Source organism: Taudactylus pleione, unplaced genomic scaffold, assembly GCF_031769625.1.
Source record: "Taudactylus pleione unplaced genomic scaffold, aTauple2 ptg000386l, whole genome shotgun sequence".
Taxonomy (NCBI): domain Eukaryota; kingdom Metazoa; phylum Chordata; class Amphibia; order Anura; family Myobatrachidae; genus Taudactylus; species Taudactylus pleione.
The window spans coordinates 15,315,748-15,342,488 of NW_028284787.1; the positions used below are offsets into that span (position 1 = coordinate 15,315,748).

Here is a 26,741-nt window from a genome sequence, read left to right on the forward strand (position 1 = left end):
GAGCATACATTTGAAATGGAGAAAACGTGCCTTAGAGCGTGATCTTCTCTACTGTCGCTCGGTGGTTCGTTAACACTTTTGCAGATATCTGGTACATTTGGAATGCCAGGGTTGAGGTGTGGATCTGTGAGGGTGAGTAGTGATCGCTGGAGCGACAGAGTCAAGAGCAGAAGTAAGGGAGGCATTGTATAGGGAAGCAGCTTGTTCAGGGCAGGAAAGAGGATAGGGGAAAGTGAGTCAAGCAGGGATAAAAGGAAACGGTGTCAATAGCCTCAATGTGACCCCGAAACATTGATTTGGAATACACTAATATTTTGTTGATTTAAGCCTTTGAGTGATGTTTTTTAGCTGGAGTACTATATATAATATATATATACATACATACACACACACACACACACACACACACACACACACACACACACACACACACACACACACACACACACACACACACACACACACACACACACACACACACACACAGTATTACAACACTGGTCCAATCTGAATAGAAAAATCAATACAAGTTCAATATTGGGGCCACCTTAGTGAGTTAGAACAGACAGACAGAGCTACTTAAGTACAAGGGCATATACACATATACATGGCTGTGTTAGCTGTTTTTAACCAGTATTGTCTTATTAAAATTTTATTCCCAATTATAAAGCGCAACATAATATTCTGGTGCAATATACTATAAATAAAAATGAGAAGCATTAATCTTGTGGCTATCAAGTACCTTCCAAAGGTTTTATACTTTGCACAGAGGGGCCTGATTCAGACCTGCTCTCGAGCGCTGAGCGCTTGCAAGCGGATCAATGTTGGCCAAGTGTGCATGCGCACGACGGCTCCGTCGTGCGCATGCGCGAGACTCAAATAACGACGGCCAAGCCGTCGCTATGAGTCTCGCACTAAAGGGGGCGTGCTGTCGATGGTGATTGACAGCACGCCCCCTTTGGTGGGCGTGCCTGCCCAGACGGAGGCGTTCCCATGGGAACGCCTACCGTCTGGGGCCGGCCCCACTGACATCACTAGTGATGTCAGTGGGAGTGCTTTTGGCTCTGATAGAGCCAAAAGCACTCCAGGGCTTGCGGCAACGAGACCCTACCACAAGGGTCTTGTCACAAGCCCGATGGTCTTGACCATCGCGACCATCATTTTGGCAGCTCGCTATAAAGGCCGCTCCAAAAAGTAAGAGGGACGGCCCTGATTCAGAGCGTCCAGCTCTGAATCAGGGCCACTGTCCGCTCCAGAAGTATACCACAAAAGAATACACATGATTTTTGAACATATTCCAGGTGTTGAAACAATGATGGATGACATTATTATCAGGAGGCCGCTCTTAAATTCAGAGGGAGGGCCCTGATTCAGAGCGAGCGCTCTGTCAGAGCGTCCGGCTCAATCAGGGCCAGTGTGTACTTCGAGTGAACCTTGCAAATTTAGGTACAGAGTGATTTTTTTCAGGGGCAGTTCGAGACTCAAGACCAAGATGTAAGTTGGGCCAACCAAGACCAAGAAGGGCAGACAGAAAAGCTATGCATTTGTTAAATAATGTAGCTCAAACTTAATTTTTAAAAATAAATCACAGAATCTCATAGTGACTGAGAGAGCCACGCACATGACCGCTCTGGGCAATAGTGTTTAATGGAGCAGGACAGAACAATTTGTGCAAACTGTGTCTGTGCTCATGCGAGCATCCATCTTGCATAGTCGCAAATGGCTTTAACAGCGCTCCTTGCAATTAATACAGGGTTCTATGATCCCCAACTAAAGTTCAGTTTGAGCTGTATTGTTTTCTGTTAAACTTACAACAGAGAATGACTAAAGCAGAATGTGGTTTGAATGCCAATTATGCATGATACCATCTAATATACTGAATAAAGCCTTGCATTATCTACTGAAACTGAGTGCTGGTCATACACAAGGGGGGGTCAATCCTATTCCATGCTAAGGGTGCGAGTTGCCATTGCAACAGCGTTAAAACGCTGTATACTGTTCTAGGTGCTGGTATTCATCTAAAGCTGCAAGTCCATGTATGATTTATAGTAACTTCCATATTCTGGACAAGCCTTTAGATGCTTATTTTATTGATGTCTGAGATTTGCCTGATATCTTCATGTTTCCAGAATGTCTTGAAAGAATATGAAGTTATACAAAACAAAGGTGTACTGAGTCACACACACAATATGGTTATAAGTGTAATTCCTACTTTCTGTAAAAGTGCCCAAAATTAGCAGCAGTAGTCCATATATTGCAACACTTCAGGCACTTTGTTCAAAAGTGCAGCTTCATTAAGCCCTTCCTCAAAGGGTCACACACGATTATCTGCAATAAATAAGTATGGCACGCACAATCATGAAGTAGGTTATTTAAAAGGAATTTCTAATAAAGAATAAATCACACGTATATATCAGAAATAAAGCCTTGAAGCATTAGTACACTCATCCGTGATTCCAGACTCAATCCTTTTACATCAGTCACCGTGCCGACTCCGCATTCCAGGAATGCACACTTGGTTTCCACAATCTTTTGACAGAGGACTTGTCTGCACAAATGTCTTTCTGCAAGCTGCGCCAAACTATTTTCATCAATTGTGACCCAAATCCCTGCCAAAGTCACAAATGACAAAAATAACTGGGGGTGGCTTGGAGTGATGTTGTTGCAGACAAGTCCTCCGACAAAAGTCAGCACTGTGACCGATGTGGGACTGAGCCTGGAATCATGTATAAGTATTAATGCTTCAAATCATTTTTGATGTACGTGTGTTATGCTTTATAAAAAAAAAAATATCTTTTTTTTCAATTCCTCTTTAAGCGTAGTTACACTAGGTGCAAACAGCTATTACATCAAATACAGACTTGCTTAAGGAATACAATATATTTTCCCATCTACACTGTATGTATGCCTTATTTGTCACTTGCATTTCTCTGCAGTATACAACATTGTATAATATTTTCTCATGGATTGTACATTTCCTATAATTATTTTCTTCCTGTAACAGGAAAAAAATTATTATAAGAAAATGTACAATCATTGAGAAAATATTATACAATGTTGTATACTGCAGAGAAATGAAAGTGACAGGCCGTACGTACACACAGCACGATTGACAGATATATCTCCAGCACAGCCGATGCGATATATGTCTGTGAACGACGTTGGTACACACAGGCCGACCGTCACACAATATATTGGCCAATCAATTGACCGGACAAATATATCTTCTATAGTGGGGATTAGCGGTTCAATGCTGATTGGTACTTTTCTGATCTAATGTAGGTATGTTTGAATCTGATTTTTTTTTTGTACAAAACATAATTCACTATTGTGCGCTCCATATTATTTTCTTAAAGGAACAATTTATATACCTTTTTGAAGAAAAGGTTATCCAAGGAGAGCTGCATTGCAAAAAAACTGAGAAAAAGAATTCTGCTGTAGAATTGTTTTCTGACACTACTTAACAAGAAGTATGATTTGTGCATGAAATTGTCAATTTGCTATATTTATATATGCATACATACAAAAGCACACCGATGATTAAAAAAGGAAACACATGACAGTGTGAAATAATGTAAAGTTTACTAATTAGGTCCTTAATGATGCTAGAAAAAGCAAAGGCTTAGCAGATCAATTGGCTTATATTTTAATTGCCATCTGCTCAATTTAAAGGTTTCTAGAGGAACAAAGGCTAAGGTTATATTGGAATGGACAAATATTATAAAAAAAACACAACCAAAAAAGTGTTATCCGTTTGCCACCATGAAATATACTAGTTGAGCTAATATGAATCTTTGGCCTGCTAAGCTAAATCAAAGCTTATCCATCACAAACACTTGTATGGTTAGGCTGCTGTACATAAACTCCATGGTCTTCTACTATGTAAAAATAATTGAGTGTAAACACCCCTCCACCATTACATACCAGTTTACAGCCTATAATCAGTGAGGTTTCCATATTAACAAATACCAAACACTCTGCCATTGGCCCAATTAGGATATGTTTCCTAAGCTGTCCATATTAAATGTATGTGTGCATGTTATTTTATGCTCTATTTGTGACTATGGTGGTTATTCCTCCTAGTGTTCAACAGATTAAAACTGTACATTTGTATTATTTTATACTTCATATTAACCACACTTATTGCAAGTGACTCAAATTTATTTGCAAGCTTCTTGCACCCGAGGTTGTGACATTCAGTAGGCATCATTAGCATACCACCATATAATTTAGTTTCTCTGCTCATCCTGGAATTCTATTGCATCGAGCAACCTCCTGTAGGATCAGGTGTTTCAAAAGACTGTAAAATCCTTGTATGCTAATCTTCCTTATGATCCCAAACTCATGCTAGACTGAGTTGAAATAGTGAATCTTCCACTTTCTATTAAACATTTACCAGTCAGTAAAGTTCTTCTCTCTCATCTCAGTTGGACCATATATACTTCCATAGTTTTATCACTGAGTTGGAAGTAGTCTCTATTTTTGTTATGTTGGTGATGGAGGTTGTTGTGTGCTTGGGTCTACTTACAATTTTCTATGTGTAACAGTGAGCAAACTGGTGAAACAGACAGAGGTCTATGGACTCTTTGAAAGCATGCATGTGGGTCAGACACATTATCATCCTCCTATCATTAAAAAAAAATCAATCCTGATTAGAAAGGAACTTTTGAGGATGACAATACTATTATTCACAGGGTACAAGGGGTAAACATTTGATGAGAATAAAAACTGTGAAAGACATTAGCACTGGTTGTCCCACTCACCAGAACTCACTTATGGAAAATTCCAGAGCACCATTGGAGTCAATGATAGCCACCTGTTAGCTGATAGAATTTCAAATTGAAGAATGGTATTACATCCCTATGAACAAGTTTTAGACACTTGTGGATAGTATGCCAAGGTGCATTCAAGTGTTTCTAGGGAGGGACCAAAGGGAAAATAAAAAGTTATGTAAGTGCTTCCTTCTTTTTTTGCTTCCTTCTAACCGTCCTAAATTTCTAGTGATTGGTATTTTTTGTGATGGGTAAAAAAATGAGCTAACACTTTATAGAAGGTATGTTAATAATTAAATAATGTATTCTACTGTAAAACGAGTGGGATGTTGTAATATAACTAGTAATGACTGCCCTACAACTAAATTGTTATGAGGCCCGGTACCCTTCATGAGTTATCATACTATTTTTAAGATCTGCTGAACCTGAAAACAAGGTCCTACAAGAAAAAAAAAATTGAAAAACAGACATTTATTTGAACACATTGCCTTCATCAGTGATTACAAAGTAACTAAGCAAAATAACAGTAGAAAAAGTTGCCAAGTGTTATGTATATCCTTAACCAAGCCCCCCCCCGCCCAAAGGAAAAATAAAAAGTATTTCTTAAAGATATAATATTTTTTTCAATTCTATTATTTTATTTAAAAAGCATATTTACTGTACACAAATCCACAAGAGGTGGTGGTTGCTTAAGCAGTGTTGCACAGAACGTTTAGTCAGCTGGTGCCTTTTAGCTTGCGGACACTTGTAGTCCTACAACAGCAGAACGACTATCATTTTTCTTATTTCAAGTATGCATCCTTTTTGGGTGCTTTTTTTCCCATATATCATCTTTTCATATGGTTTTCGATTGGATTTACAGGGAGTGCTAGACTCTGCTGACTATAGAAAATAACATTAACAATTGTTCTTCAGCTTTTTTTTTTTTTTTTTTATAAAGTCTCTGTGGTGTCTGAAATTTGTTGATTAAAAATGTATTATCTGAAACATTTGGGTGGTATAATGAACAGGGGGGTCTTATTGATCTCTTGTTCACTGTGCATGGATCACAGGAATGTCAAAGTTACTGCTTCGGTGGTTCCATTAGCCATTCACTCAGGTGGGTCTAGGCGATTGTACATCAGCCCCAGACTAGCTCACAGGCAAGTTATAGACTTTTACAATGAACATGACTGTCTGCTTTTTATTAAGTTTACAGGGAAATCAGGGGAAAGCTGGGAGACTTTTTATCTCTGTTCATTGTTTTTATTAGCATAAAATGGGAGATCTCATGTTAAATTACAATGAGTAAACCAACTGAGATAGGACCAAAACTGTAAATAAAAACAGCAAACAAACCCACCTATTTAAACGGTTATAATCAGCACTGTGGTTTTTGCATTACATACTACCTTAAAAAATAAATTAGAAATAAATGCACACCATTTATAGGATAGTTTTTAATTGAACAAAATACACACACTCCCTTCTCCCTCATTCAATAAACCTTTATTTTAGCACCAGTACTGTCAGTACCATATATTAAATTACCCTAAGAATGTTGACCTTCACACAACGGCTCAAGATCTGTTGCTATCTTCAATTTGCAATGAATCTCACACCATGCATATTGATATATTTTCACAGAGCCTATTGCTCTCATATATTGTTCAGTGTTGCCATGTAAGTAGTTCAAGCTTAAGATTTAATCGACTGACTATTTTTTTTCCCACTGACAGCTCCAGCACAGGTAGACTGAAAAAGAAGTTTGTCTTATTTTAAGGAGCGGTTTCAATTAACGGCGAGGTCCAATTATAGCCATGCGCTATATGCTCTGCATTTATGGTACAGAGGTGTCCTCTTGCATCCTTGCCACTCGCACTGCAAACGTGCGCTCGCATCGCGGCATGCATTTAGCCGTGGATGCACCAACCGCACCGCACACTGCGTTCGCACCATGCAATCCTATGGGTCGCGGGTGCAAACGCAGCGCGCGTACCCATTCGCACAAGCGGCAAAGATGCAACTTGAAATATCTGTACATAAAACATTGCTTATTTTTGTTTGCAAACACCACGAAAACCATAAAACAGGATATCATGCTTAACTGAATAAATCCTGAAGAAACAGCTACATGAGTGTATAGATAAGCAGCCATACTCTGTCACCCATTCTATACAAACAATGCATCAATAAACACAGATTCTGAGCCTGAAGATACAAGAACACAACGAATAAAGTGTTGTCTGAAATACTAAAATGTTTTTCTTTATTTTTGTGTTAAATACGTAATTTTCTAGCCCCTTAAAATTATGTAATCTATTCTACATGAGAGAATGCCAGAAACGCATGCAAAAATGCACACATAATGATCATTGGGGAAGATGTATTATAGCTCACAAATCCTGCCACTAACGATGAGATGTATTAATAGCTAATCTGCCAGAGTGGGAGTGTGAAAACTCCCCCCTCCAGGGATCGTTGCCTTAGCACACGGTGTATCAGCCAAGTGCTGATGCACTGTCTCACACTCCCAGGCCAGCTCCACTGGGCGAGATCCCGCGTGCAGCTGGCATTGCTGCCCCTGCTGTGGTGATAGGGCAACGGCAGCTGTCGCTATTGATAGCTGCAGCTCTCGGAACCGTACATACACAGCCCAGCTTATCAGCACTGCTATCTTATATATAGCAGCGCTGATAATACCAGGGGCACATATCGCCCCTGTCATTTACTGCCCAACCCCTCAAAAATACATGGGGGGGTGGGGGGGAATGTTATCAGTTCACATAACGTGTGTTGCTACCACTTCTTCCACATATCGACACATAATACATCTAGCCCACTGTCCCAAACATACAAATGAGAATCCTTCACCCCAATTTTGTTCTGTCCAGTCTCAGCCATATCCCAAGCTATGTTGTGTAATTGTATGGTTTACAAGATATCTGAAAAATACTGTAGTTCCAATATTTCCAAAAGAAAGCCCTACTGGTCCTAAAGGGTTTGTACACACCCTTGTTGCATGCAGTCATGGTCCATAATCATAATTGATGCTAAATAGTGGGTGGGACACAAAGGAAAGTTCGCATAAATGTAAAATGTCACAACAAACCATGGTCTAGAACTGTGAGCCACTAACCAACTTCTGTCATTGTACTTGTAAATGTGACTCCAGTCCAGGAGTAGGGGCATAGCGTGGTGCTCCAAGCAGCAGCAGCAGGGGGGAGGGGGCAAGAATGCCAGTATGGGTGGAATGGCTCCTGCTTCCATGTCTTGACTTCCTCTGCACAATGAGATCACAGGCCCATCCAATCGAGGTCGGTGAGAATGCTTCTTCTGCATGGGCTTCAGTGGGAATAGGTAAAGTGGGGGAGGTATGTAAAGATACAGTATATGGAGGTAGTTATAAGAGGTTGGTGAAGAGGTCTGAGGGACATGATGGTAATTATATACCCACTCCCTAACACACACCAGTTCCCCCCACAGCGGTAAAAGATTCAAATGCAGCAGGAGCTTTGTGAAGAACCAGACTATTACTAGTCTTTACAAAAATAAGAGTTGTGCAGATTTGATGATTGTTAACATTGTGGTATGTTTGATAGTCTGATGCCAATGTAAGGGACATGTGGGTATGCCTGAGGAACATTGTGGCCATTTATCATTCTCCTCACACACACTTCAACAGTTCTATCCACAGTGATTATAGATGCGGTAGCAGCATGAACTACAGTACTGTGAAGAGCTAGACTATCCGTAGACTATTGAAAACTCCTCAACTGTACACAGGAGTGAGGTAACAGTGGTGCTTAATTGAGGATTATTGCGAACATTTTTCCATGTGAGGTTGTCTGAGGGACATATGTAAGGGGCTTGCAGCAATAACATGGGGCAAAAAAGAAAAAAAGCACAAATATAAAAAGGAACGTGGAATGCAAAATAGGAAAGTTTATATTGTTTTGCTGAATAAAAAGGCAAACCACGTTACAGTATTTGCATTTAATGTCACCAAATATCCAGCACTATATCAACACACAACATTCTAACAGTGATCAGGAAATTCCAAAAGGTATTGAACTTTGATCGAACAAACTAAAAACTGTGAAACAGACAGACTCCAGTGTTCTACATATTTGTCAAGCAGTACCAGACAGTGATACATGACTCATGTCACATCAGCCACTCGCAACAACACAAAAAATCTAACTAGGGCAGCACAGACGGTGTAATGATTAGCATTACTGCCTCACAACACTGAGGTCGTGGGTTTGATTCCCACCACGGCTCTAACTGTGCAGAGTTTGTATATTCTCCCTGTGCTTGCGTGGGTTTCCTCCGGGTACTCCGGTTTCCTCCCACACTCCAAAAATATACTGGTAGATTAATTGGCTCCCAACATAAAAAATTAACCCTAGTGTGTATGTGTGTGAGCATGTGATAGGGAACATAGATTGTAAGCTCCACTGGGGCAGGGACTGATGTGACTGGCCAAATATTCTCTGTAAAGCGCTGCGGAATATATGTGCGCTATATAAATAACTGGTAATAAATAAAATAAACTATAAAGGCGATTTTGTTAAAAAAAGTGTCTTGCTTGAATTTTCTGTTCCTCTCATATAACAAAGGCATCCAAGTAATGAGAACTTTAAATTGTTCTAGAGACTAGGGCAAATGGAAACCATGCACTGTTAGTGCTCCCTGAGGAATGAGTTTGGGAAACACTGCTCTCTGGGAAGCGATCATATTTACTGTCGCGTCTGTAACAACACTATACTATGGGGGCATATTCAATTTGGAGCGAACAGTCTGTTGCCGGACTTGTCACCGTCATCGCTGGATTCCAGGTTTAAGAGGTATCGCACTCATCCCCGTGATTCCCTGTGTTCAATTTCAAATCTGTGAAAACAGGACCCGACGAAAAGTAAATCTGCAAAAAGTTCTGTCATTTTTGGGGAAATCAGCCTGACACCCTCCAAAAGATGGTCTGACATGGGGGTTCACTATGGATACCCCCGATTAGCCCTGCTAAAGGTATGTGGGGTCTTTAAGCAGTGTCAATAGCTGCTGTTTTGCGTTTTTTAGAAAGTGGTGTAGAATAGCATTTAGCAACTTTTTTGGACAAAATAAGTAGTTCCATTAAATTTGGCGTACATGAAAAAGGGGTGCAAGCATATTTTAAAGTGGCTAATGTGAATTTTGAAAAATCGTGAAAAATCCACCTGCCGCAACCACCTGCAATCAAAAAAACACCAGGCGCATACTTGGGGACCCCCCTGAGTCTATTTCGCTAGTTTAGAAGCTTGTCCTCCTACTTTTATTTTTTCGCCCCCAAAATGAAAGTACTTTTTTTGGGGTGTCCTGTGGTACTTTACATTTTTTTTGACCCAGAATATCTTTGGGGGACTGTCCAAGGGGTGCAGGGTGGTGTTTGGAAGTTTGTACACCAAAATTCCAATTCTGCATTTTTTTTCCCACCTATTTATAGGTGATACTTTTTCGCAGGATCGGATGCACTGACTTTTCGCAGCGGCGAAAATTCGGAAAATTGAATAAGGGGAACAGTGAGAAATGCGAAAATGACGTCATCGGCGATAAAGTATCGCCGATAACGGCTTTTCGCAGCCTAATTGAATATGGCCCTATAGAGAAAATGACCTATTGCTACCTAAGTTTTTTCAGACATTCCATAAATCGTTCCCTTAATTTATAAGTTTAACATTAAATGGGGGAATCTGTTTCAGCTCCATTCCTCCTTAAGCTCCAGCCTGACCTTCCACAACCCCTGGACCTAAAAAAATAAAACAGAGTACCAGTCTGTCTAATACAGGAAAACACACTAAGAAATATGAGGAAATCTGTTATATAACCATCACAAGGAAGCTAACTAATTTTAAGGGCTGCCATGGAGTATTGAAGTTGAAAATGCATCTAAGTAGCAATGTGATGTGACTAGGACGCATCAGCGAACTGTGCTGATTAATTTGATATGCAACACATATATCTGTGTGCGACTGAGTCTTTGAATTCTGTATACGAGGCGCTGCAGCTTTTTTCATATTCCGTTGTGCTTCATATACACACAGATATAAAAGTGCTGCATAGGAAAAATATGAGATATGGTAAGAACTTACCCTTGTTATCTCTATTTCTACGAAGTCCATAGGGTTCCACAGGATACCTTGGGGTATAGGTGTGACGTCAGTCGCTGGGCACCATAGAGTTAAGCTTTTCAGCCTCCCAGGATGCACTAGGGTCCCCCTCCTATACCCCGCCCCCGAGCCAAGGCACCTCAGTTAGTTATCAAGCCATAGGCCGGAGGAGGAGAAGGAAGAGAGAGAAAAAAGATCTGGACACATACAAGAATCACATTCTCACCAGAGGGAGACGGAAAACCGGTGACCAGAGCAAAGCCCATCTGCAGCACAGGTGCGACAGGGCGGGAGTCCTGTGGAACCCTATGGACTTCGTAGAAATAGAGATATCAAGGGTAAGTTCTTACCATATCTCATATTTTCTACTTCAGGGTCCATAGGGTATCCACAGGATACCTTGGGGATGTCCCAAAGCAGTATCCTTTAAGGGTGGGGACGCTCCTGTGCAGAAAGGAGAATCCGCCGCCCGAAGGAAGCATCCTGAGAGGCGAAGGTGTCAAACCTGTAATACCTCACGAAGGTATGGACAGAGGACCACGTAGCAGCCTTGCAGATCTGAACTGCCGAGGCACCACGTCGAGCTGCCCACGAAGGACCCACAGACCTAGTGGAATGAGCCTTCAGAGAAGGAGGGACCGGTAGGCCTTCATGAAGATAAGCTTCAGAAATAGCCATACGGATCCAGGCTGCCAAAGTTAGCTTTGAAGCAGGCCAACCCTTTTTACGGAAGCCATAGAGGACAAACAAAGCGTCCGACTTCCTAAACGAAGAAGTGCGGTCAACATAAGTCCTTAAGGCCCGCACAACATCCAAAGAGGCCTCACCCACGGAAAGACCCGGTGAGTTAAAGGCCGGAACAACTATTTCCTCGTTAACATGAAACTGGGAAACAACTTTGGGAAGAAACTCGGGCCGAGTGCGGAGCACTGCCCTGTTCCCATAAAAAACCAAGAAAGGGGGTCTACAAGAAAGAGCCCCTAACTCAGAAACACGTCTGGCCGAAGCAATGGCCAGAAGGAAAACAGTCTTAGCTGTTAGCCATTTAAGATCCACTGAGCCCAGTGGTTCAAACGGCGGTCCTTGGAGAGCCCTCAGGACCACAGCCAAATCCCAAGGCGCCACAGGTGGAACAAAGGGCGGCTGAATGCGGAGAACACCCTGCATAAAGGTGCGCACATCCGGGATTGTAGCAATCCTACGGTGAAACCAGACAGATAGGGCCGAAACCTGTACCTTCAAAGAAGCCCATGATCTAGTCCCGCTTGCAGGAAGGCGAGAATCCGAGACAGACGAAACTCCCGCGGTGCATAACCTCTCGGTCGACACCACTGGAAGAACGTATGCCACACGCGATGGTATATCCTCGCGGAAGACGGTTTCCGAGCTCGTAACATGGTACGCACCACAGAGTTGGAAAACCCCCGGGACCTCAGCATGGCCGTCTCAACAGCCACGCCGTCAAAGACAGCCGAGTCAGGTCCGGGTGAAGGCAAGGACCCTGAGACAGAAGGTCCGGTCGTAGCGGCAACCGCAGAGGACTGTCCACGGACAGACCCTGAAGGTCTGAGAACCAGTGCCGTCTGGGCCACGCGGGAGCTATCAACAGGAGCGTCCCTCCTTCCTGTTTGAATTTCCGGATTACCCGTGGAAGAAGGGAGACCGGAGGGAACAGGTATGCGAACCGGAACGTCCACCGGACGGACAGAGCATCCACCAGAGACGCCCCTTCGTCTCTTGTGCGAGACCCGTACACCGGCAACTTGTTGTTGTGCCGGGACGCCATGAGGTCGATTTCTGGAAGACCCCACCTGTCCACCAGTAGTTGAAAAACGTCCGGGTGCAGGGACCATTCCCCCGGATGAACGTCCTGGCGACTTAGAAAGTCCGCCTCCCAATTTAGCACTCCCGGGATGAAGACCGCTGATATGGCCGGAAGATTGCGCTCCGCCCAAACCAGGATCCGAGAGACCTCTACGAGAGCCGCCCGACTGCGAGTTCCTCCTTGCCTGTTTATGTAGGCCACGGTGGTAGCGTTGTCTGACTGGACCTGCACCGGGCGACCCTGGAGAAACCGCTGTGCCTGCTGGAGAGCATTGAAGACCGCACGGAGTTCCAAGATATTTATTGGAAGCTCCGCTTCTGTCGGCGTCCACCTGCCCTGGAACAAGTGTGGACCCGAAACTGCTCCCCAGCCCCGAAGACTGGCGTCCGTTGTCAACAGGACCCAATTTGGAACCCAGAACGGACGTCCCTTGTTGAGGTGGGTCGTCTGTAACCACCACGCAAGGGACAGGCGAACCTCCTGGGTGAGCACAATCGTCTGGGACTTCAGAGACTGAGGCAGCCCGTTCCACTTGGACAGGATCAGGTGCTGCAGAGGTCTGGAGTGAAACTGGGCGTATTCCACCATGTCGAACACCGACACCATGGAGCCCAGTAACCTCATCGCCGAGTGTAAGGACACCCGGCGGCTGTGCAGGCAACTGCGCACCCTTGACTGTAAAGCAGAGATCTTGTCCTCCGTCACGAAGATCCTTTGCTGTCCCGAGTCCAATAAGGCTCCAAGATGCAGAATCCTCCGAGACGGGATTAGAGTGGACTTCTGCCAGTTGATTAGCCAGCCGTGCCGTTGCAGCAGTGCAATGGTCAGGTCCAAGTGGCGTAACAGGAGCTCTGGAGATCCTGCCACCAATAACAGGTCGTCCAAATACGGCAACATGCGGACTCCCTGCAGCCGCAGAGAAGCCGCCATGACCGCCATCACCTTGGTGAAAACACGTGGTGCTGTTGCCAGGCCAAAAGGTAACGCCCGAAACTGGAAGTGGTCGCTGCGGATTGCAAACCTGAGGAACTGTTGATGGTGCAAAAGAATAGGGACATGCAGGTAAGCGTCCTGTATGTCCAATGACACCAAGTAGTCCCCAGGTTCCAGCGCCAGAATGATGGACCGTAGGGTCTCCATCCGAAACTTCGGGACCCGCAAAGACTTGTTGAGTGCTTTGAGGTTGAGAATCGGACGATATGACCCATTGGGTTTCTGTACCAAAAATAGATTTGAATAGAAACCCTGACCCCTCTGGGAGAATGGAACAGCCACTATAACTCCAGCCTGGAGCATAGTGTGCAATACCTTCCGCAGCTCCGTAGCCTTGTTCCGGTCTGATGGGAGACCCGTGGTGAAGAAGCGAGCCGGGGGTCTGTGCCGGAAGGAGAGGGCGTATCCGTGGGAAACCACCTCCAGAACCCAAGTGTCTGTCGTAGTGGTCGACCAACACTGGGCGAACTGTAGCAGGCGGCCTCCCACCCTGGGATCCCCCAAAGGGAGGCCCGGACCGTCAGGCCGCAGGCTTGTCATCTGGCTTGGGGGCCGGACGTCTGGTACTCCATGCCTGCTTCCGGGGCTTGACCGATTTCTTAGGGCCAGCCTGTCGAGGAAATGACTGTGGTTTGGGCCTGCCCTGGGCCCTAGATGACCGAAAGGACGATGGTCCCGAACCAGAAGGAGCAGCGGCCGACGGGAGACAAGCAGATTTGGCTGCCGCCAGCGTGGCCACAATCTTATCCAGATCCGGACCGAAGAGAACTTCTCCGGTAAACGGCAACGCTTCCAGACCTTTCTTGGAATCTGCGTCCGCCTTCCAGGATCGCAGCCACAAGGTGCGACGAGCAGCTACCGCTGCTGAAGAAATTCTAGACACCAGAGTACTAATGTCTAGAGCCGCCTCGTTGATGTAGGTGGCCGAATCACGGAGATTGCCAATCAACTCCGCCTGTTCGGCCGGACAGTCGGATTCAAAAGAAGCCTCTAATGAATCCGCCCAGCGCTCCATCGCTCTGGCAACCCAGCAAATGGCCATAGCCGGCCGTGCTGCCCCCCCTGCAAGGGAATAAGCGGACTTCAGGCAGATTTCTACCTTGCGGTCCGTAGCATCCTTAAGGGAGGACATGGATGGCATCGGCAATGTGGCACTACGGACAAGACGGGTCACGTGAGAATCCACCTGTGGAGGGGATTCCCACTTAGCAAAATAATTATCCGCGAACGGATAAGCCACCGCCAGGCGTCTCTGCGGCTGGTATCTTTTGCCAGGTTGTTTCCACGCCTCCTCTAAATGGTCCACCAACTGACCCGAAAGAGGAAAGACTGTGGCATCGCCCATCACATCTTTGAAAAAGGCATACTTAGATTTAGCCGCTGGGGGAACTTCGTCCTCAATCACCAAGGCTGTGCGGACCGCCCGAATAAGTCCAGGAATATATACTTTGGACTTGGCATCAGCGTCCTTAGTATGGAGAGGTTCCTGATCGTAAGGATCCAGAATCTCCCCATCATCAGACGTCCCTTCGTCATCCTCATAAGGAGCGGACAGAGACGCCACCGGCCTTTTATGAGGCCGCATCACAGACTCCCCTTGCAACACATCCGACAAGTGCTATACAGAACTCGTCAGGGAGTTAACCCACGCTGGCTCCTGAGAACCCGGGAGCGGGGAAATAGGGAGACTGTGGGGTACCACCAATTGTCGTGGGAACCCCTGCATGGGTGACGACACCACAGACTGCTGGGACAAACCCATCGGAGTAAACGCGGGCTGCGGAGCTAACTGGCCCACTAAAGCTGTTAACGCCTGAGCGAAACAAGCCCAGGGTGGCTCCTGTACCGGTGCTGTAACCATAATAGGCCGCGCCATGGACAAACACTGCCGGCAAAGGCCCTCCGCGCTACCCTCCCCCTCCGCTAACGGTACTTTGCACGTGGTACACTGTAGCCGGAGGGGAAGATCACTTTCAGACATGATGGCACCACGTATGTGACCTCTCTCACCAATTAAGTATTAAATAGGCGAGAGACCACCCTGCAGCACCGCACCGCAAGGGCTTTAGCAGAAGAACAGGGACAGTAATAAAGCTGACAGTTTAGTAGAAGAAAAGTTACAGGCAGCGCTAGCACAGTCACATACAATGCAGAGAAATAACAATTCCTGCACTAACAGCGCTGATCACTCAACTACACAGACACAGGGCCTGGTAGGACACAGCGCTGCATACACAGACCTGAGCCACAGCGGAGGAGAGGTATGCGGGGGGACCCAGACCACGATGCTTCCGTCCAGCGCTTCCAGCAGCGTTCACCATGCGTTCTGGAGAAGATGGCCGCCGAGGAGCAGAGAGGAGGCTGGCCTGGGGGAGGAGCGCTGCCACAGGACCAGTCGGCAGCATGCAGAGAGGGCTGTGTGCAGCGGGGGAGGCGCCGGCTGTGAGACAGGGAAGGCGCGCTCCCCTGGCATGCATTTAACCCCTGGGACGCCGCAGCGCTACCGCTCTGCTGCGGTCCGCTGTCCCAGGGGGTAGTGGAAAGCGCAGGTTGGTCGCCTGGCTCCACGCTGCAGCCTGTCCCCAGGGAGCCCCCTGCCTGGGGACTTAGGACCATGTGACCAGCGGGGACCCACCGTGGGACCCCGCTGCTTACCTTTGTCCCCCTTGGATCCGGCCATGGTCCGGAACATCTGGGGTCACCGCTAGCTGTGACCCCAGATGCTCACCAGCATCCCCGGATCGGTACCGGCGTTCTAATGTATCATAATTATGTATCATAATGAAAACAATAATGATAGTATTGGGTGTAGGGAAGACAGCATGGACGTCAGGACTGACTGTCCATGCTGTACATCCAGATGTGCAGCCACAGCTGCACTGAAGAAAGCTTCAGGGGCTCTTCTAGCCCCCCACTCCGACAGGTGCACCCGACGCCGGCTGGGCACCAAACTAAACTGAGGTGCCTTGGCTCGGGGGCGGGGTATAGGAGGGGGACCCTAGTGCATCCTGGGAGGCTGAAAAGCTTAACTCTATGGTGCCCAGCGACTGACGTCACACCTATACCCCAAGGTATCCTGTGGATACCCTATGGACCCTGAAGTAGAAAAACAGCGCTTACCCAGATCAGGGAAAGGTAAAACAGAGGTTTTTGCTACCTCTTGACAACAGTATAGAAAAGGCAATATACTGCGCTTAAATACCCCAAGTCAGGACATAAATTCAAGCACACAAAAAAAAATAATAGGTTTAATTACCCAAACTTATGGTCAGAAAAAGTACATAAATTTACATAGACATAAATACATATACAGTATATACACAACCTAAAGGAATATATGTATCATAATGAAAACAATAATGATAGTATTAGTAAAAATTTAAAATATATAAAAAAATTACAGAGAGTTGATCAGACTCTGTATAGGAACCATTTATTACTTTCCCAGATAGGAAAAAATCCCCAATAAGGGGTGTCCGGAGTAAAACACAAAATCCCAATTTGATTCAGCTTATTTGTTCAATTGTGCACTGATGCATCAAATGCGATACGTATTATGTATAGCAGTGGTCAGGGAACAGGGGTAAATTAACCCACATGGGGTAAAAATTCCTGGGGGTAATGGACGGACAGCCGGGCATGCATATGAATCATTCTATAATGATTCATATGCATGCCCGGCTGTGCCGCAGGGAGACTCTAAACCGGACGCTCGCTGAGATGCTATTACCAGCGGGTGCCCAGCACCTTCCCTGCAGCGCCGCGTTAGCCGGAGGCTGGAGTTCTCTTCTGAACTCCAGCTTCCGGTTCTCTCCATGCGCACTATGGGAGAGACGTCATGACATCTCTCCCATAGTTCCGAGGAGCAGCCGGGCGGACAGGACGGCGGTGGATGCAGGAGCGGGGATTAAGGTAAGTGTTTTTTTTTTTGTACAAGCGGTACTACAGGTGATTATATGGGGGCACTACTACAGGGGCATTATATGGGGGCACTACTACAGGGGCATTATATGGGGGCACTACTATATGATTTCCTTCCTTTCAAACCAAGGGGGAAACGTTGGCGTATCTAAATATATTTTCGGGTAAAAGGTAAAAAAGTTCCCTGACCCCTGATGTATAGGAAAAAATTACTCTCATGTATCCAATTAAATTATTGCACTTTGTATCCAAAATAAGATCCCCACTTGTCGCAAGTGGTATGACAAGTATACAACAGTCCACCTCAAAGCATTCATATAATCAAGAGTTTTACTACTTGCCGTCACCTCTCATCTGCGGCCTCAGTATCAGCTTGAAAAAGGCTATGGCGGTAGCCGAAACGTGTTGCTGCTCTCCTTGTTTTTGGACTTGTATCCTCAGCATTCACCTATTACCAGCACCAAGCCGTCTATTGATCTAACAATCTGGGGACCTACGCAGCAACAGAGACTGACGGCATATGGGAATGTTATCCCACTGATGTACAGGACTCCCTCAGAGTGCAGGTATTACATTCTAGTGATGCCGATTAAGGCCGCAGATGAGGGGAGACGGCAAGTAGTAAAAGTCTCAGTAATACACCAGACCTACATTTCCAGCAGGGGTGCTGGGAAATAGGTGCCTTAATGTTGAAATCAAATTGACAATGATTATATTAATGCTTTGTGGACTGCCGTATACGTCTCATATCACTTGCGACAAGTGAGAATCTTATTCTGAATACAAAGTGCAATAATTTAATTGGATACAAGAGACAATTTTTTCCTATACATAATATGTATCACAATTGATGCATCAGTGCACAATTGAACAAATAAGCTGAATTAAATTGTGATATTGTGTATTACTCCGGAGACCCCTGATTGGGGAGTTTTTCCTATTTGGGAAAGTAATAAATGGTTCCTATACATAGGGCCAAATGTAATAGGGTGAGAGTTTAGAAAAGTGAGAGTTTCTGACACTTTTTAAACTTTACTAATGTAATAGAGTACAAAAAAAAAGTAAGAGCGAACTTGCATGTTTTTTTAAATTTAAAAAACACTCACGATTTAAAATCTCATTCAGATGTTTTCCCATTTTGAAGATAAAACTCAACCAATGTGAGAGTTTACTGCTAAACTCTCACATTTTCTAAACTCTCACCTTACATTTGGCCCATAATATCTGATCAACTCTCGGTAATTTTTTTTATATATTTTTTATTTTTACTAATACTATCATTTTTGTTATCATTATGATACATATATTCCTTTAGGCTGTGTATATATTGGTATTTATGTCTATGTAAATTTATGTACTTTTTCTGACCATAAGTTTGGGTAATTAAACCTATTAATTTTTTTCGTGTGTTTTAAATTCATGTCCTGACTGAGGTAGTTAAGCGCAGTATATTGCCTTTTCTATAAAAGTGTTGCATATCAAAATTAATCAGCTCAGTCTGCTGGTGCATTGTAGTCACATCGCATCACTTTGCGACTTATGACACATTTTTGGCAAAAAAGGAAGCCAACACTAGCAGAGTAGCACAGGACCTTGCGATTCACTCACGAGATGCAAGTCGCGCTGCGTGGCGTATTGAGGCTAGCTGTATGAGGACACATCTGTATGTAGAAGTATATACATATAAAAGGCAAACTTGGCTCCATGCGGTATCTATAGATATTATTTGTCTCTTAGAGGGTGATCTCTGCAGGTTGTGCCACCATACATCAATGCAATATTCGGCTATACATGTATCTGCCATATGTGGTACCCTGAACATGGCTAGTTTATCCCCGCACCCCATAGTGGTGAAGAAAAACGAAACTAGTGATGTTTCCGGCTGCAATGTGCTATTCTGGAACGGCACATTGCAGCCACTGGCCTGAATTGAATTGCTCCCTTAGTCGCTGACTGGTTGGCCACCCCTGATGTAGTAGCATATTTGGTCAGTAAACTCCATTCAACTGAATGTGTTTTTCTCCAATAATATGGTTTGTGGGATACAGAGAATGTTCCTATTTTTAAACTGCATTTATTATCAACACTAAAAGGACATTTTACATTTGTCACCAATATACATCAATTGTGTATACTGATTTACATTTCTGGCAATCAATAAATCACTTACACCCCTTTCACGTGAGCGTACACTGACCCATGTTTTGCTGTGTGTGAATGCAAAATATTTAGCTGACAGACACATCCATTCTGAAAGTGCAGAGATCAGGTGCAGCAGGGGGGACTGAACATCAGTTCCCCCTGACGCATGCTCCATTGTGCTCTGTATTTGGGGGAGGGGTAATTCTCCATGGAAGTGGGTGGATAATACCTCCAGGGGAGGGGGGGATTGTCACTGGGGTTGGAGGGTGGTAATGCTCCATTAAAGTCCTTTTCCCCTGGAGGATGGGGTTATAAATGAGTCAAAAAATGAAAGGTCACTGGGGGAGTGGGTGGAGCAAAATGGGACCCAATTACACTGAAGTGATGTGGTAGGGGGTTATAAGACTGGGGATTTATTCCAATTAGGGTGGTGGGGGGTAATGCTAATGGAAATATTTTGCCTCTAGGGGTCTATTGCCACTTGGGGTAGGAGGGATTTTTTTTTTAAATGTTTTAAAATTAATAAGAAGATAGAAAGAATTGTTTAGGGTAATTTGGTAAAATAAAATTGTCAGTTAAGTGGTTAAGAGTAAAAAAGATAAAGGAAAGGGGCAGCACTTAAAAGAAATGTAAAAATCAGTGTTGGGATTTACTAGCATTTCTGAGATTTAAAATCCTGTTAAAATATATTGGCTTGTTCTAGGGATAAGCTAGACAAACAAAAGTATTTTTAAGGGATTCCCAGATTTACTGTACTAACATCTGCACTTGTATAATTACAAACATTCTTTATTGGATGCTTTCAGATAGAATCAGGTAACAAAGAAAGCAATTTTTTTGGAAGTGCAAGCAGAATGATATTTGGCAAAACACTACTGAAAGTTATATATACACAGTATATACACACACAACTTGATCCAGGAGCCTGGACATGATTAATGTAATATTTCATAAGCGTAATGAAATTTGTATATTAATGTACATTTTGTTCTGTAATGGCATATTGTGAAGTTTTGGACCCTGTTTGCACTTTATATACATATAGGGAGGAATTCAATTAGCCGTGAAAAGTTTTCACTGGTGAAAAGGGAGGTAGCCTTTGGCTTTATCGTCCAAGGCTATTTAATTAGGGTAAAAATTACCGATAAGTGCAGCACTTCGGGGCTAATTGAATTGTCCCAGGGGATCAATTTGCCTACAGTAAATTCCGGCGACTAATTGAATTCCACCCATAGTAAATATAAATGTAATTTTTCAATTATTGCTTTTAAATGAATGGATGACTGAACTTCCAAATTGCTAATCTCACATCACAGAAAAAAAATTACCATCTGAATGTAGAAACACAATTCTAAAGAGGCTCCGCCATCAGATTACTTAATTAGTTTTGAAATAAATGCTGTTTGGAAATTTTAGTACATTTACACTTTTATCCTCCATATGTTTTTCAGCTACATATTTGTCACACGATGTCTCGTTTAATCTTGTTGCGGAGATATACTGCACATATTTTATATTTGGATACAGGCTGATTTTAAGGATTAGTCACCAAATACCACAATATAGGATCAATTAATTTGTACTTCAGTTAAGTACTGAGTGCAAATTAACAATGGAAACCACAAATTAAAGTTTATTGAAGCAGATTACATCATACTAAAATGTGGCACCTTTATAAATTTAATGTACATTTTTAAACCAGCAGTAAACCCAGGAGGTTTTGCACCAAACCTGAAAAAATCCAATCACATGCACTAATATTTTCACTTCCTAGCCTGGTTATGTTAGTGCTCCAGTGTTCATTTATAAAAAGGATGAAGTATGAAACACTGCTAAATGAATGAAACCAGGTCTTTGTAAAATGTAGTTTTGATTTTTTATTATAAAAAAGTAACTTTTAATAATCCATTCATAATTTGAAAGGGCTGGGTGCACATACGGAAGTATTTCATTTTAAATATATTTTTATTTGCCTGTGTTGTACAGCAAGTTCTGTGCAATGTTACATAAAATCAATATAAGCAAAAAGACAAGAAACATCCATAAGGTGCTTGTCTGCAATTCTTCAGAATATTTGAATAAAACAGGTGGCTACCACTTATATACAGTAATTTTGCATTATCACTCATATACAACTTATATAAAACATTAACATTTATTGCTACCTTTCTTAGCCAAATACCCACTTCATTTTCCCATCAGGCAAATCACTGATGACTGCACATGTGTGGCCTAGGACGTAGCTTGGGATCCAGCCTTCAGCTGCAGGGCACTCATTGGTGGCAGCTCGGAATACCAGAAACATGTTCTGCTGATTACTTGCCAAAATTTGAACCACCTCTCCTTGGTAGACATTTATCTCATCCTCCTTCACCGCCGTGTAATCGTGCGTCACCAACATGGTGGAGATATTGCTACTGCTGCTAGTTTCACTCTGGAGGGTAGATCATGAAAAGATTAAACACTCAGACTTGAAATCAGTAAATGATCAAAGAAAAATATTTAAAAAAATACATAACAGTAAAAAAAAAAAAGGGTATAAATAAACTCTTCCAATTACAAATGTTTTTTTTTTTTCAACCTGAGATTTTTATGTAGTTAGGACCTCTTATTAACTAGACTAATATTGCCTACATTAAAGGTGATCTCATGCTAGCAAATCAAGCACTTAAATTCATTATGTATGCCAAACAAAATCAAGAGCAAGAAACATAATATTTCTGTCTGTTTTTGGTTATGTACAGAATTAGATACTGTCACATAAAACAGCAGCATTTTGTAAAATGATCATAGTAGAAAACAGGATTTTCATTGTGATTCAATTCAAATAATATTCTGAATAATTCTGTGTTTTGAGAATTGGGCTAGATACTAGGGAAGTGAAGTTGTGATACTGGCAATGCAGGGTAGTCGGGAAGCTTTCAATACTGTGATTAGTCAGACCAAATATTATAGGTGGCTCAAAATCATGGTAGACAGCCAAGGCTGCCCATGCAAAGGTTTTGTAGTCTTTTTGTCCATGAAATAGGGATCCTGGAGAGGCCAAGTATTTGCTTTCTTTTCATAGTTAATTTAGTTTCCCTAGCCACCACTTATTCAAGGATGGCTATAAAAGATGTCTGCACTTTTCAGTTCCAGAAGCTGGTTGCATTTTGTAGAGGAATTTGTCGAATTTTTGCTCCAGCTCTCCAAAACTATTGGCAACTGAAATGTCTATGGATTTCAAATCATAATGGTGACTCAAATGCACTCTGGGTTTTCAATTTCACTATGAAGTTCTTCTCTATTTTTTTTAACTTTTGCTGAGTTCAAAAAATGTGTTGTGGCTAATATTTTGGGTAACCCTCTAATGTAGGGGTGGGCAATAAGTGGCCCCCGCAGATGTTGTAAAACTACACATCCCAACATGCCTTGCCACAGTTTTGCTATTTGGGCATGCTAAAACTGTTGCATGGCATACTGGGAATTGTAGTTCAACAACAGTTGGAGGGCCGCTTAATGTGCCTACCACTGTTCTAATGTGTCTCCTTTTGAAGCCTCACTAATATCCTAGTACCCAGAGGCAGTATGATTCAGATATTTCTGTTGCCTTGTCCTAAGAGAACTATGCTTTTTTTCTGCGCACTTTTACACACTGTCATTACAATAAGGATCCCCATGGTACTATGATTAATAGTAATATGATAATTTATTTTATATAAAGTCTGAAGAATTTAGATTTTTTGCAGTTGTGGTAAATTATTTTCTTTAAGTCCAATGAGGGACATTTTTTTAACAATGTTCCAAAGGACAGAACCAGGTGTAAACCAAAGAAATCTACACAGCATATCTGCTCAGCTGAAGCTCCGCGCTGCCTTGCCAAAGTGGTGGAATGTGCCCTCATATTTTCAGCGACAGGTTGTACTTCCATAAAGTATTCTCCCACATTAGTCTGTTTTGATGCTGGCCAACCTTTTTTTTGTGGCTGTTTTAAAACTTTGCACTTAAAAAAACATTAGGTTCCAAGAACAGCCCTGGCTTTGAGAAAAATAAAGTAGCATGAACCTACAAGACACAGCCCCCAGCTTAAAAAACTCTGGAGAAAGGCAACAGGAAGACAGTCTCCCAGGTATGGAACTTAAATAAAAGTTCAAGAGAAGGGTGCGGTACAGCTGCACTACGATGAGATCCCAGTTGGGGGTATGTATGGAGAATGAGCATGCATCAGTCACTGAAAAAAAAGATATGCAGCTCAGATTACCAGTGCAAGATTTCCTGAAAAGAAAACCCTACATGGATGATGCAAAGAACTGATATTTAAACCCCTTACAGAACCTAGTGCAAGAACAGCAGTAGCCATTCCAACAGAAAATAAGAGGTAAGCAACACCTATTATTTCACACCAGGAGATGGAGGTCATCTAAAGCATTTGGTAATTCCGTGCTGAAACAGGCTTTTGAGCCTTGAGCATGTGCTGAACCACATTCTCAGAGAGGAGGAGCTAATTCAAGAAATTGGGTCTTGGTGTCAGGTGCAATAAAGGGCCTTCTGTCATACTTAGACTTATACTAAAACCTTTTGGACCAGTCTGAAGCTATCAGAATGACAGAAATGCTATTTTGTTTTAAAATATTTGAGCACCACAGAAGCATCCCTACGAGAGAGAACAGATAGATCAGATGGAAATGTCAAGAAACCAACATGGCCTATACCAGAAACGGTTGCAGATCTTTTGTCCAGGAGCAGAAGCGCTCCATCTTTGGGACATTCAGGATTCATGCTGACGTCTGGTTACACCCACTACAAACCTGTCCACAAGGTACTGAAAGACGTTTTGATGAACGGACCATTCACCTGGGTGAAGGGTCTTGTCTGCTGAAAAAATCCACTTTACACTTTTTTAACCTCAAGAAGAACACCTCTGCAGTGGCCGGAACATTTTGCTATTCCCATTGCATGATCCTCCTGATATCTCTCATATCCAAAGAACTTTTGTGATTTAGGTAAGTCATACCACAGTCTGACTGGCATCTGTTGTCATAATCATCCAGTTCCAGAGGGAGAATGGATGACCCCTGCTAAGAATGTTGTCACTCGTCCACCTGTTGAGCAACAGATGCACATTTGGAGACCATCAGAAATGCTGGCTTATGAGACTTGTACCATTTCAAAAGTATATTGATCTGAAAAAAAAAACCTCAAATAGAATTGTGCAAATTGCACGGCCTCTAAGAAGTACACCATTTCTCCTTTGGTATTCATGCAAGAGGATTTGGTCCTCTGGTAAGAACACACTCTGCTGAAAAGTATTGAATAGTGAGGCTAGAAGATCATAGGCTAGGATGCATATCTTGCAAATGATCCAACTGAGATTAAAATCTGGGTTGTTTCCAGAATATAAGCCTGCAGCAAAACCGTAGATTTAGCCTTAATCTGCAGAATATCCATATATAATCATGCCTGCTAACCCATGGATCTAAGAGGAGTAGCTGGAATAGGGTAAGTGTTTGATCCTTTGTTGTGAAAGATCTTCAGTCTAGTGGCAACAACAAGGAGGAAGAATCTATTTCCCCATGTAGCCTGGCAGCTATTATTGGCCAGCTTCGCACCAACAGGTTCTCAGTCAAGTATGGAAGGGACTCCAGAGTTTACCCAAGTTGGAAGCCAAAGGGCATGGACTGTGAAAACTGAAACCTTAGCAAAGACAAGCGACATAGAAATGGTGACTTCCCCTAGATATTTTGAGGCCTCACATATATGCACCAACAATGTTAACAAATATAATTTTAGTCTGTCAGGTGTGCCATTTACTATGATCAAATATTCACTGCCTAATTGCACAAAAGGAAAATGTAGCTGGATCTAAATGAGGCCTCTGCCACCAAATAAATTGTCCTCAACTTTCCCATTTTGTGTTATCCCTTAAGGGGCAGTGTTCAGAACTGGAATGTTGGTGGTATTAGACAACGGAGCTATAGGCGTATCCACCTACATTGGAGATTCCAATTTGACCGTATCCAAAAGAGCAAAGGTGGGGGATTTATCTCAGTTTCCTCGCTGCTCTTATTATCTAGTGCCTGCTGGATGGCACCCATTACTCTTACATTCCCTGAGTGGAATCCTTGCTGGGACACAAGAAAACCTCAAAGGTTGAACCTTTTGCAACATCAACTTACTCTTCAGATTAATACTCAATGTTAAACCTATCTAGAGTATGGACCATAAGAGCCCTGCTAAAGAGCTGAGGGGAATGCAGAAGGCTCCCCCAAAGCCTGAATTAGAGGAGTAGATCAGGGAGGATCCCTGTACAGCTCTCTTGGGCAACAGCCTGGTCCAAAGACCCAGCCCAGGCTGGCTCTGCCATATAACGTGAACGTGCATACGACTCTCCTCCTAGACATAAAAAAATAAAGAAAAAGAGGCCAGCTGCAGTAGCACATCCCAAGAGGATGGATCTGCAGAAGACACATGCTAGAAAAAAATTAAAAGGCTACAAAAAATGCAGAAGCCTACTAGATGGGGAGGATGAGTCATCCTTACCGCCATCATTATAACATGAGAGGGCTGCCTGCAGGAAGAGGCATCATGGTCGCAGTACTTCTGCAGTCTACTAAAGGCACCCCCCATTCATGACTGAGGAAGCATGTTAAAATCTAAATAAATTGACACACACATTATTAATATATATACACATACATACATACACACATATATATATATATATATATATATATATATATATATATATACACACACACACATACATACATAAATATATATACATATACACACACACATTTATATGCCTTTGGACAGGCACTGCAAAAATAGGTCTGACAACCACTGGGGGCTATAGATAGGGATGACCTTGAACTTTTGGAGTTGAACATAGTACTGCCAAAAGCTCTTGTAGATGTCTTCTATCTAGATCCCAATGTTCTACATGGATAAAAAAATAAATATACAGTATATACTATATTAATA

General features: G+C 43.1%; 1 protein-coding gene across 6 annotated transcripts in view; it reads right to left on the reverse strand.

Moving 5' to 3' along the window:
* Window positions 1-26,741, reverse strand: part of TRIO (trio Rho guanine nucleotide exchange factor) — a 496,865-nt gene that overhangs the window by 38,926 nt on the left and 431,198 nt on the right. For 2 of the 6 annotated variants that reach the window (XR_015869672.1, XM_088445727.1), the window contains exon 49: window positions 21,965-22,212. Coding sequence is in view for 4 of the 6 variants with exons in the window: in XM_088445727.1 (XP_088301853.1) it covers window positions 21,965-22,212 (248 nt within the window). In the remaining 2 variants the exon portion in view is untranslated. Of the gene's footprint in view, window positions 1-4,763; window positions 4,917-8,745; window positions 9,645-21,640; window positions 22,213-26,741 lie in introns of those variants that run through there. The other 4 variants (XR_015869673.1, XM_088445728.1, XM_088445729.1 and 1 more) reach the window with 4 other exon arrangements.